At 39.3% G+C, this 12411-nt stretch overlaps 3 protein-coding genes across 6 annotated transcripts in view; 2 read left to right on the top strand and 1 right to left on the bottom strand.

Moving 5' to 3' along the window:
* The window catches only part of LOC111342216 (uncharacterized), a 55244-nt gene extending 48337 nt beyond the window's left edge, over window positions 1–6907 (top strand). For 3 of the 4 annotated variants that reach the window (XM_088759509.1, XM_088759507.1, XM_088759510.1), the window contains 8 exons: window positions 1–86; window positions 452–541; window positions 1054–1149; window positions 1567–1656; window positions 2118–2270; window positions 2460–2882; window positions 3202–4119; window positions 4531–6907. The exon at window positions 1–86 is cut by the window's left edge and continues 32 nt beyond it. In XM_088759509.1, coding sequence (XP_088615635.1) covers window positions 1–86; window positions 452–541; window positions 1054–1149; window positions 1567–1656; window positions 2118–2270; window positions 2460–2882; window positions 3202–4119; window positions 4531–4754 — 2080 coding nt within the window. In that variant the 3' untranslated portion in view covers window positions 4755–6907. The remainder of the gene's footprint in view (window positions 87–451; window positions 542–1053; window positions 1150–1566; window positions 1657–2117; window positions 2271–2459; window positions 2883–3201; window positions 4120–4530) is intronic. The other variant, XM_088759508.1, reaches the window with a different exon arrangement.
* Window positions 6908–8188: 1281 nt separating this feature from the next.
* LOC111345164 (uncharacterized) lies at window positions 8189–9814 on the top strand. The gene is made up of 2 exons (XM_022952442.2): window positions 8189–9045; window positions 9130–9814. Exons 1-2 carry the CDS (start codon window positions 8382–8384, stop codon window positions 9540–9542), a joined length of 1077 nt encoding a protein of 358 aa, XP_022808177.1. The 5' UTR covers window positions 8189–8381; the 3' UTR covers window positions 9543–9814.
* On the bottom strand, window positions 9611–11069 carry LOC111345165 (uncharacterized). The gene is given in 4 exon segments (XM_088761625.1): window positions 9611–10404; window positions 10406–10511; window positions 10728–10793; window positions 10914–11069. Coding segments are annotated over 2 exon segments (693 nt in total). The 5' UTR covers window position 10511; window positions 10728–10793; window positions 10914–11069; the 3' UTR covers window positions 9611–9816.
* Between the last annotated feature and the right edge of the window lie 1342 nt (window positions 11070–12411).

Below are 12411 nucleotides of genomic sequence, written 5' to 3'. Positions count from 1 at the left end.
TTCTGATAACGATCTACAAAGCTGCATATTTGACGTCGCCATGACCAACGACACGACGTTCACTGATCAGGAAATCTTTAAACGAGGTAAGCTTTCGTAACGTCCATATAGTACTTTGTAAGGAGGTCTCACAAGTTTAAAGAAACAAGTTCATTTGTCTTTAGAGTGTGAAGGACATACGGTTTTCCAATTTGTCATCATTCAGATAAAACTTTCAATAACTAGAATAATTAAGAATAATGTCATCGATAAGAAGTTGCATTTCATAAAATATTCTGAAAGTATGAGAGCTTGTAAATGAGAAGGCGCAAAAAACAATATAAAAATGTTGGAATTATAAAATGCTGGCTTCGTGAGATCTAATTCTCCGTAGATGATATTGGATTCAACTGTCTTTTAGCTCTGTGGTGCTTGCAATAACGCATTCGAAAATTCCTTATTTTCACTTCAGACTGTCCGGACCAATGTTCAGGCAAAGGAAGATGTATCAATGGAACATGTCAATGTATCGAAGGGTGGACAGGGAAGAGTTGTGATAGAGGTATTGATCGATTCCCTCAAAGCTTGTCAACAGGTGTTATCTAGACAGGAAGGAATGGTGGACCTATTTGTTCGAATTCGGGCTCTCTGAAAGAAATCCTTTTCCCGTATTGTGTATGAAACAATTCATTTCATCCAAAGGTCCGTACTGCTTTGTTTTCTTTCCTATTTCGGTGAGTGTGTTTGTTTGTTTGCTTACTTTTTCGTTTGCTAGTAACGAAGTTAATTTTTTACTTTTTGTTCTCGTTTTTCTTTCTTTCTTTCATTGTTTTTTTTTTTGAAGGGTGGAGGGTTGTCACAGTGAGACTTTATTAACTAGAACAATTGGGTTATTTAATTGAGGCATCATATCTCTTTGCACAAACATCGTAACACATACAGACGCTCTTAAAATTATACACCACATTATTTTAAGAGCGTCTATATGTTGCGATGGTTGTGTAAAGAGATCTGATGCCTCAAATAAATAAGTTCATCGTGAACTTTGTCATCGTACTTTTCTATTTTTCCCAGGCTCCTGTCTTAACTGTTCAACCATCCATGGAAAGTGCGTGAAAGGATTTTGTGTCTGTGAACTGGGCTGGGAAGGACGAAGCTGTGAAGTGCAAGGTTGTAATCAGGATTAACGAAAAGCTAATGCCGTTTATCTCCCGTTTTAATCATATATTGTATATCAATTGCACGACTGGCAGCTCTTTTGTAGCTGCTTTCTACACGTCTCCGAAGACTGTGTAAAGGAGCCACGCAACCAATATCGCTTGCTAGTGACATCAAACTTTTATGGTTAGCTTTGCTGCTCGGATTTTCTCTTTTCCTCAGGAAAAGTGATTCTATTTTTCAACTGACATCGTGTTTCAAACTATTAAAAAATAATGAAGGGTGGCCGCTGTCGTTTTCTCCTACCTCTGGAAGTTGAACACGGTCGTTAGTTGTCAAAAGTTGCGCCCGCTGTTGACAAAAGACGAAAAAGGTTTGCCGTTATGCCATCCTGTGATACTAACGTTTTGAATTTATTGTGATTTACAGCCACTTGCTTGGGAGTCAACAACTGTACTAGCCCTAAACACGGGAGTTGTAAAACAACGGACATTTGCCAGTGTAATCCTGGTTATATAGGTCAGTTACCTAAATATTTGTATGGCTATTGTTGTTGTTGTTATCATAACGCGTGTTTGATTAATAGGAAAAAAAATTGATTAGATTAATTGTAACTAGTGATATCGTATGTTCTTGGTCAGTGGAGATTAATGAAAGGGAGGACGAGAAAAAAATCGGTGGGGGTCTGAGGAGGAGTGATGAGGAACAGAATACTTCCTTCCCTCTCCTCGGCACCCTACCCCCGCCCCCCATTTTCTCTAGCTCACCCAACTTTTGGCTAGTCCCTGCACAGTGAATGCCTGTATAGGTTTACCAAACAGCTAGCAATCAGCCACCAGTGAGCTGTTCAAAATGAACAATTGACGGCGAAATTTATGTTAAAAAGTCTGGTTGTATTAGTTGAGAAGTAGACTGGTAATTTGCTGTACTACTTGCAATAGTATTTGTTCTAAAAATAGGTACATTTCTCGTATTCTCAGGTGATGACTGCGGTATTGTTCCAACTTGTTACAATGTATCAAATTGTACTGGGAATGGAATCTGTGTGGATTTCGATGTGTGTAAATGTACTACAGGATGGACTGGAACCAACTGCACCCAGTACTCGTGTGAACAATTGGATTATTGCTCAGGTAAGTAATCTTGGGAAAGACACGCTTATGATCCCTGAAAAGATATATCTTTTTCGTCGTTCCTTCCTTCCATCCCTCCATCCTTTTTTCTTTCCTTCATCTTTCGCGTTTTACCTTTATTACTTCTCTCTGGTTTAACTATACTACCATTTTTTTCTGTCCTTTTCTCCCCACCTTAATGTTTTCAAGAACACGGTAGCTGTGTGGACTTTGCAAAATGCTCCTGTAGTTATGGCTGGACCGGAGTAAGCTGCGCTCTTCCTGACTGTGAAGCTGTCAATCAATGTTCAAAAAACGGAGAGTGCATCTCTAGCGACAAGTGTCGTTGTCTTCCGGGTTTTGTTGGAGCGGATTGCGGACAGGTGGCGGACTGTAGTCATCTTGCAAACTGCAGCGGCCAAGGCGTTTGCGTTTCCACGGAGTTGCTTAATGTCTCATGCAGTTGCTACCTTGGTTTCACTGGCGATAACTGCAGTCAGCCCACTTGCACAACCGTGAACAACTGTTCTGCCCATGGCGCATGCGTGGAAGCCGAGTTCTGTAAATGTGACTCTGGATACATTGGAGCTGACTGCAGTAACTTTTCTTGTGAGGCTGTCAACTATTGCTCCGGTAAGTACATCGTTTTAAAGTTCAATATTGTTTCGTCACCAATCTTTTCCCATGTCGCTGCTCATATGGATACATCGTACTAACGAGAAGAATATCATTATTGTTAGCAACAAATGAAAATTATTTACCTCCCTCGGTCCGAAAAAAAAATGGTCACAAAGAATATCAATGCCTTTGGGTGGTCCTCAATCCTATCTCTATGATATTGATCTTGGCGATCTCCTCGACAACTTTCACTCCCGAGTTATTTTTTAGCTTCTAAAATAAATCAATGCGGTTTAACGAGGCTAACAAACGGTGTTCTCATTTTGCGCCGCAGGAAATGGAAAATGTGTTGGCTACGACATCTGCCTCTGCAACTCCTCCTGGTCGGGTCGAGCATGCAGCGTTCCTGATTGCAGTGCTGTAAAAAACTGCTCTGGCCAAGGAGATTGCATCCTACCCAACATTTGTTCGTGTTATCCAGCGTTTGACGGTGCATATTGCGATCAGAAGGCAAAACCAAACATCAATCCTCCAAGATTTGACAAAAAGTTTTACAGCGCTGCAATTGTAGAGAATTCTCCCGTCGGAACAGTGATTTTACAAGTAAAAGCCAATGACACAGATTCGGGTAGAAACGGTCAGATATTTTATACCATACTGGGTGATGATAGCATTGAAAGTATTCTCACTGTTGGTGGACAGACTGGAAAGGTTTACAGCGCACAGACGCTGGATTTTGAGACAAATGAAGTGAAATCTTTCAACGTGACAATGGTTGCAGCAGATAACGGATATCCCCAGAAATCTGGAATCGCCACTGTACATTTAACATTGCTGGATGAAAATGACAATTGTCCAACCTTCATCGAGCCACCAGGAGATCTAAAACTAGAATTTTTGGCTCTTATTCCCGGAGAAACCGTGACCAAAGTTTCTGCAGTTGACTTGGACAGTGGAGTAAACAGCGACATAACTTACAGCCTATCGAAAAATGACGCGTTCTCTATTCATACTAAAACGGGTGTGGTCACGGTGGTGTCCGACCTGACGAAGAAAGTTTATCATCTCACAGTTAGTGCCAGTGACAACGGGGACGTTTCCTGCACGACAGACACCAGTTTGACAGTTAAAGTCGGGGTCTCTCCGACGACAAAGCCTTTGACCAGATCTACCAATCCCTTCACAAACAGAAAATCTGAAGCCTCGTCAACCCATAGTACATTTACGTTGCCTGAGAGTACAACGTTTACAAGTGAGTTTGTTTCCATTTGTAAATAAATTCGATTCTGTCATTGAATCTGAATCATAAAAATATTCTAGCAATGTCTGGGAGAGATTGAAATTATCCATGTAAACGTTATGTACATCCAAAGTTAAAAAAAGTTAATACTCGCTAATGCAAAATCGTGAAAAGGTTTCATTATTTTAACATGTGTATTATAATAGCGTAGCAACAATTCATTAAGGAATAAAACATACTTTGGTATGAAAACCAGCACTTCGCTTATCTGATTGATCCAAATCCTGGCTTCAAGCGAATAAATAAAAGGAGAAATTAGCCGTGCGTGTTTTTCAAAAATATACCTTCAAAACCGGACTCATTAATCTATTTTTTAGTTGAGTACAAGCTTGAAACATATTTTTTATTCTCTCATTTTGAAAGAAGGGGCTATTACTTCGAATGTACCAACGGAGGCAGGAGCAGTTCCCCAGGAAGGTCCAAATTATGCAGTTATTGGTGGTTCTGCTGGTGGAGGAGTACTGCTGCTATTGATCGCAGCACTGGTAATCAGAAAATGTCTTTGCAAATCGAGGACATCTTCATCAAAACACACGACGGGGAGATCAAACGCTGGCATGGATTTCGAGCTGGCTAGGAGAATTTGAGAACATTTTATATCTGACAACAAGTTTTTAAAAGAAAGTTCACTAAGAGATTATGATCCTGAGATAATTGCTTGGTTATCCGTTGTAGCATATCTTTACCCATATACTCAGTGGTAAAGAGAAGCATTTTTTTTACAAACTTACTAACGGAGTCGATAGTGTCACTAACCATGTCAGTCATCAACACAAACCTTTACTTGTATACTCTGTAGTAAAGAGAAGCTTTTTTTTACAAGCTTAATGACGGGGTCGATAGTGTCAATATCTATATCAGTCAGTAACACAAACCATTACCCTTATACTCTGTGGTAAAGGGAAGCTTTGATTCAAGCTTACTGACGGAGTTGAAAGTGTAGTTAACCATATCAGTCAGTAACAAGCAGAGAAAAAAAGCATCCCAACGTCAGTGTCACTACGAGACTACACCTCTTACATAAACCTAGTATGTCGCGAAATATTATGTACGATTATTAGTAGCTCTGGAGGTAGCGGTTACAATGACAGTAACAGTAGCAGTGGTTGTGGCAGTTGAAAAAGCATCATGCTGTAGCAATAACCGTCAAAATAACAGTAGCAAGAGGCCTTCAACTATCTTTTAACTAACCTGACTATAAGTCTTTATCTCAGGTACAGATGATAACTGATAACATTCCTCTAGTTGCCCGTATGCATACGAAAAAAAATATAGGATGAAAAAGTCGTTTAAGCGACTGAAAAAAAGAATTTTACGAGCAAATAATAGATACTAGTATAATTGCTTGGTTGGTTTTGAGTGTGAAATAAGTTTGAGTAAAATCTCATAATCTTTGTAATTACAAAATATTACAAAAGATAATTAGTGGTACTGGAAGCAGCAGTGATAATAAAATAGTAGTGGTGGCTGCAGCAATTGAAAAAGCAGTATGCTGTAGCGATAACAGCAGATATGAAAGTAGCAGGAGGCCATAAACTAACTATCAACTAAACTAACTATACGTCTATATCTCAGTTACAGATGATAACTGGTTACATATCTCTAGTTTTCCATCTAGATACGCAAAAATGAATAAATAAATAATTAAAAAACGGCATTTAAGGGATTGAAATAAAAAAAATTACGAGCAAATAATAGACATGAGTATAAATTTTCTGGCTGATTTTGATTGTGAAATAAGTTTGAATTAAAGCATTAATGGTTGTTAATTTAGTAATACAATGTGAGAAGCGGTTTTATGTATATTTATTTGATAGCTATTCTGATAGCTGTCATAGGCGAAAATGAATTTAGCTACTGAATTTAGTTTTTTCAGGACAGCACTAACCCCTCATCGCTGATCTGACTGTTTCTTCTTCTTTTTTGTTTTGAAAGAAAAGGGAAAAAAATTGCGTCATCTGCATAACTGAAAAGAAAAAAACTCGAAACTGACCTGATGCGACTGCCTTTCCCCTTTTACTGTTCTGCCACAGCTCCACCAAACCCTAGACACAATGATCAACGGTCTTTGAATACAACACCGACTTTTCATGCTCTTTTGTGTTTTGTTTTGTTTTTTGAAACAATTTTTGGATCTTCGTTAGCTTTTTAAAATGTGTCTTGCATTTGCTTGGCCATATCTTTAAGGCTGTGGAAAATGTGATTGTTACATCATTCTGCTTTTTCGCAAACAGGCGCAGATGTACCATGCGAGGGAAATATGCTATTGAAGAGCAGTTTGTTGGCATAGCGGCTCAGCTGGGGCCCGTTTTTCGAAATTCCCGGTAACCTAACGGGCACGAAGCCATATTTTGGAATTAAAATTTAAAGATTAGTGAAGTTGGGTCATTCATCCTCACCAGTCAATTTTGTTTCTTTAACTGATGGTTTTACTGTAAAGTTTTCAAAAATTTTGTTACCACCATCTTAAAAGAAAACAGAAGCTCTTTACGGGCCTGTTACTATCGGGACCTTCGAAAGCAGGCTCCAAGCCCCAATAAGCAATAACCTACCCGCTCCAGCGCGCCATCCACGCAGGCGATCTGAGAGGGAAAAACCCTTGGAAAGCGATGGACACTATATTGTTATCAGCGGAGGCTATTTAATAAGATTTCCGACTTCTTCCAGTTGTATTTAAAATATTTCGAAGCTTCATTTACTGCTATTTGAAATAAATGTGATTTGTCATTTTGCTCATCAATCCTTTTAAGTTTGAAGTTGTCTTTGTAATAAATAGGGGGAATCTAGTCACGATTGCAACTTATCTCGTGTTCTAGTGTTGTAAAGACCTTGTTTAGAGCCAAAGATTCTAGTTATTTAGCTTGCTACCTTGTGTTTATCTTTTTCGCTTGTGACCCTTTACTTTAAACCCTCTTTGTTCTCCTGTGATTAATTTTTTCAGGCTTGTATTGTAAATTGCTGTTATAGCCAGGGTGTTGTTGACTTGTGTCTTAACCATTTAACTCCCAAGATGTGTTTGTTGATTCTTCCCTTTGGCTACTAAACACTTCCTTGTAAATTATTAATGAGAATTTGGTGTTAGATCAGGATAACAACATCTACTTGAGTAGTGTAGTTTGAGTATTCTTATTAGCTGTTTGCTGGATCATGTATGGATATGATAGGGAGAAGTTACATGGAGAAGTTACATGTTAATCACTTCTGAAATGAAAGGGTTAATCTGGAGACCGAAATGATATTGGCTTGAATTGTTTATTTCTGAAAGGTTTATAGTGAGTTGTGTCTTAATCTAGTGACACAAAAGGGTATTGTAACGTTAATTTTTGATAGCTAAAGAGTCTTCACTTGTATCTTATTCTGGTAACAAAAAAGGGTATTGGCTTGTATTCATTTGTTGATCTCTAAAGGCCAAAGAGTGTTGACTTGTGTCTTAATCTGTTTGTTTGTTTTTTGATTGTTGGCTTTTTATTTGCTTGACTGTATATTATTTGCTCAAATAATGAAAAATATAACTATAGTGCTTTGTATACTTACTAGCTAAGTGGCTAGTGGAAATCTAAAACCGCTAGCCAAAACTGAATTTCTGCTAGCCAGTGGCTAATTAGCCACCGTTAATGTCGAGCCCTGATAATTATTTTGTAGCAAAAATATATTAAGACATGTACATCTAAACGATTCACAATGTTTATAAAGTATTTTATTTGACCGATACATAATTTTAGGGATACTCCATATAGATACTTCAGAGGGTACTCCATTGAGCTGGACTCCGCGTTTTGTCATCTCCCACTCAGTATCATGTTTTCATTCGAAATATGAAACTTGTGAACCACATATCCTCATTCAAGCTGCTAAAAAAGACCCTTTGATACTATGTGAATCTTAAGTTTCTCAAGAGGCAGTAATCAAACCATCCAAATCGTTTAAAATTCCAAATCCACAGAAGTCAACGAACATCAATCTTGCCCGCCGTATTGAAAATCTTGTGTAACGCCATATTGGCAATGATCACTCGATCAATAGGGACCTTAAGATACTGGACGCGGCTGCCTTTAAGAACGCGGTCACGTCCGAGAGGGCATGGGTCGTGACCGCCACCTCTGCGCGGGAAATACGAGCCTTAAGATTTGCGTTGTGCAAGCGGTCGCCGAAACACATAACAACAAACACATTCAGTCAGAGAATGACTGCTGAAATCAGGCGGTTTTGCTGCTATGACGTCGTTTAAGAAGACCCGAGAGCTTTTAACAGGCTCTTATTTAGCCGACATCATTTCTGACGAAGAATTCGTGCTCCTCTATGACTGCAGCTTTTCAAAGAACTTAGAATTACCGTATGACGAGTACGAAAGATTTGACCTCGAAGAAATGGCAGATTCGGAGTGTAGAGCAGAGTTCCGTGTAAATAAACGCGACCTACCGCATTTAGCAGAGTGTTTACAAATACCTGATGCTTTTGTATGTAACCAGGGCTCCGTTTGTGACGGTATGGAAGCTATCTGTATGCTACTTCGAAGGCTTTCATACCCTTGCAGGTACTCAGATATGATACCAAGATTTGGCAGACCAGCCCCCGTGTTGAGTATGGTGACAAACAAGGTAATTGACTTTATCTATGACAACCATGGATGGAGAATCAAGCAATGGAATCACGACCTTCTTAGTCCAGCACGTTTACAAACGTATGCAGATGCTGTGTATGCAAAGGGTGCAGCCCTTGAAAATTGTTTTGGATTTGTGGACGGTACTGTTAGGCCAATTGCACGACCAGATGAAAATCAAAGAGTTGTCTATAATGGACACAAAAGGGTGCACGCCCTGAAATTTCAGTCTGTAGCACTACCTAATGGCATCATAGCAAATATGTATGGACCTGTAGGTGGGTACTGCATTTTATTCAAGTTTAACCAATACCTAAGAGTCTTGTTTAAAACTCAAAACTTTTCACTCTTATGAATTTCAGAAGGCAGGAAGCACGATGCAAGCATGTTGGGTGATTCTGGACTGCTTCAACAGCTACAGCAGTATGCACATTCTCCAGCGGGACATCCTATGTGCATATATGGGGACCCTGCATACCCCTTAAGGGTACAACTTCAAGCCCCTTTCAGAAATGTAGTTCTCACTCCACAGATGCAGGCATTTAATTCTTCAATGAGCTCAGTAAGGAGTTGTGTGGAGTGGCTCTTTGGTGATATAGTTAATTACTTTAAGTTTATTGATTTTAAGAAAAACCTGAAGATTGGCCTAAGTAGCATTGGAAAACTTTATATAGTATGTGCTGTGTTACAAAATGCTCTTACTTGTTTGTATGGCAATCTCACCTCAGAGTTTTTTCACTTACAACCACCCACACTACAGGACTATTTTGCATAAGAATGTACTAGGTTATGGTAATGTTCACAAAATAGTTTTGTGAGTTAATTGTATAAAAACCACCTCAATGAAAGAACAATCAATGGCTTTTATTGTTGTTACCATACATGTAGACAACAAAGAACACAAAAGGGAATTCCATCCCAAAATGCCATCAAGCTTTTCAAACTTAACAAGTCGTCAAAACTTCAAGACGTAACTGTTGAACTAAGTAGAAACAAGCACTCTGAAGTAAACATTAAAGTATATTCTCTGGAATGCTTTCATGTCAAGATTAACTGTCTTTTCTTCCTGCAATTTGTTGCATGAGGCCAAACATCAAACTCATGAGTTGATTGCTCTGTTGTTGCTGCTGTTGTTGAATAGCAAGTGCTAGTTCATAAAGCCTTGTTTGTCGCTCGTGCTCTTCCCTTCTGGCTTTCTGTTCTTCTTGTTTCATTGCCATATCAATGTTTGCTTTTTCCCTCAGAAACTCTATTGTATCATTGCCACCCTTTCTTGACCTTTTCTTCGACGGCTCTGACGAACCCTCACCTTCTCCTTTCCGTTTCATCGTTTCACTCAGCTTTTCGCACGCCCTCTTTCGGACCTCCTCTCCCATCGCTCTGTCTTCCTCTGTCTTTTTCTTGTTATTCAACAATAATATATCTTGTTCTTCAGCTGCTTCCCACTTCTCGTTGATTTCCTCGAGGGCTCGGTCCAGCTCTGTTTCCTCCACTTCCACTCCACTATCTCTCCGTTCCTTCTGCATTCTTGCACGATACTTGTCCAGTAAAAGCTTAAGATGCTCCCTCACCGATTTCTTTGTGACAAGAAACCTTAATATGGCATGCGAATTGAGGTTGTCGGCTACTTTTTGCCACCACTTTTCCTCTTTCAACTGTCCTCGCCTTGTGACGGTACGGTTCCAATAACAAAACCTCCCGAGCAAGAGCAATGTCGTGGTCGTTTGTCCATTCCATTGCCATACTAAAGGAAGAGAAAGTAGAATTTCAATCAAATCTTTGGCGCCACTTTTATCAAAACAAACACGAGTCGAAGAATAATGGTGCAAAATAATATAAATAATGCAAAATCATTTTCTAAAGCGGTCCTAAACTGCCACTGATTAATTTTACACGATAAAAATGAAGGTTAAAATGAAAAATAAAGCAAAACTGTCCGAGGAAATTTACCCAGATTTACCTGCTTTTCGGATTCCTTTCTGAAGACTTGACGTTTACACAAAAACCCTCTATATGCTCGGTAAATCTGAATTATGAGAACAAAAATGAACCAGACAGTTTAGGAATCTATTTCTTTTATAATAATGTTAGCAAATTTCATGCAAAACTTGTTAATTTAAGGGAAGAATTCGGAAAAATGACTTACCTTTCTGAGAGGCCGCCAAAATAAACTTCGTCGCCGCCGCAACTGAGGTGGTGGCCGTCAAGTGGCGTGACATTTATGCAAATTAAAACTGAGACCTTGCGAATTTACTTCCGGTTCACGTCGTCCTTTGCCGCGTCCAGGGTATCTTAAGGTCCCTAATGTTTACCTTTGAGACGCCCCCTTCCACAGAAGGATAAAGTGGGAAACATACATTTTAGTAAAATGGTGCAAACTTAAAATGAAACGTTAGAACGGAACTGAAAATTTAAAGGTGTAAATCTAAGTCGTTAAAAACGCTGAAAGAGGAGTTTCTTGTCGTTTTAAGAGTCTTTTACGAGAGAAAAGTTGTATAGCGTCGTAGACAGTAGAGGTCGAACTGTTTGGCAGTATACGTTTTTTCATAGGAACGTAAGACTGCGCGATCTTTTTCATCTAAGACATTATAAATTTAGCTTTTAATTTACATTATGAAATCAATAAGACGGTAATAGATTAGGTTTCGATCAAGATAACAAAGCGTTTCTGTATAGCCTACGTGTAGCTCTTCCGCGATTAGGATAGATTGCGTGACGCCGTACCCGGAAATGTACTGAACTGAATTTGTTTACACTTAAAGTGCCTCTGAGATCAAAATTTTCGTACATAATTTTTTTTCATTTTTGTGTTCAGTATGACTCCTTCACCAACTCTGCCAAATTTCAGTCTAGACCGAGCACCACAAATATATTTTTTCTGGCCGTTAAATTTGCGATTTCGCGTCCGCCATTATTTGACTATGTTGAGGAAGTTTATCGCAGGACTCAGAGGAAGTGACGTCAAAGGCTCAACGCGAAAACCTCGCTTGGCAAAATGTCAAGCAAACATAACAGAGTGGTTTACTCTATTCTTACTGAAACTAAACAAAAATGACGAGGCATCGATGCGTAATTCAAAGCTGAAGTAATCGTGCAGACCATGCTGTAGCTATTTCTCTGCATCGGAGCCTGGCAAATCGATCAGAGCGGGAAAACCGATGCGATTTGTGCGAACTCGCCGAGCAAACTTCAATCCTGCAGGAATGTTTTTGATCTACTCCGAACACTTCTCGGAGGAATGTTTCGAGAGAGGTGTGTACTTTGAAGGATCTAGGCGAAGAATTCTGTCGGGTTCAGTGCCTACCGTTCAAAAGAAGGGACAGGAAAAACCGTCCTCTGTGCGATCTAGACGAAAGTGAAGTCTACGAACCTCCACGGGTTTTGTCACCTTTACATATGCGCTGATCAATATCCACCTTTAACAACTCTATGGCAGAATACCTTACACAGAGGAAACCACTCGGTGATCATTGTAAATGAGAGTGATAAAATAGCCGAATTGAGGAATGAGATTTCTGACCTCAAAGAGCTCATCACTTTTATACAAAAGAGATGAAAAATATAATTGTGTGCTCTGACTCTAAAAAAGCTGGCTTTAATATCGATCAGCGAAAGTAGAACAAACATTTTAAGACACACAGAGC

Source organism: Stylophora pistillata, chromosome 5 (genome assembly GCF_964205215.1).
Source record: "Stylophora pistillata chromosome 5, jaStyPist1.2, whole genome shotgun sequence".
In the NCBI taxonomy this organism is placed as follows: domain Eukaryota; kingdom Metazoa; phylum Cnidaria; class Anthozoa; order Scleractinia; family Pocilloporidae; genus Stylophora; species Stylophora pistillata.
The sequence above is the reverse complement of the archived record's forward strand: the minus strand, read 5'-3'. Positions and strand labels throughout refer to the sequence as shown.

Coding starts and splice junctions, on each gene's coding strand:
- LOC111345164 (XM_022952442.2), top strand. CDS start 8,382: ATGACGTCGTTTAAGAAGACCCGAGAGCTTTTAACAGGCTCTTATTTA. Junction 9,046..9,129: donor AAATATGTATGGACCTGTAG/GTGGGTACTGCA, acceptor TATGAATTTCAG/AAGGCAGGAAGCACGATGCA.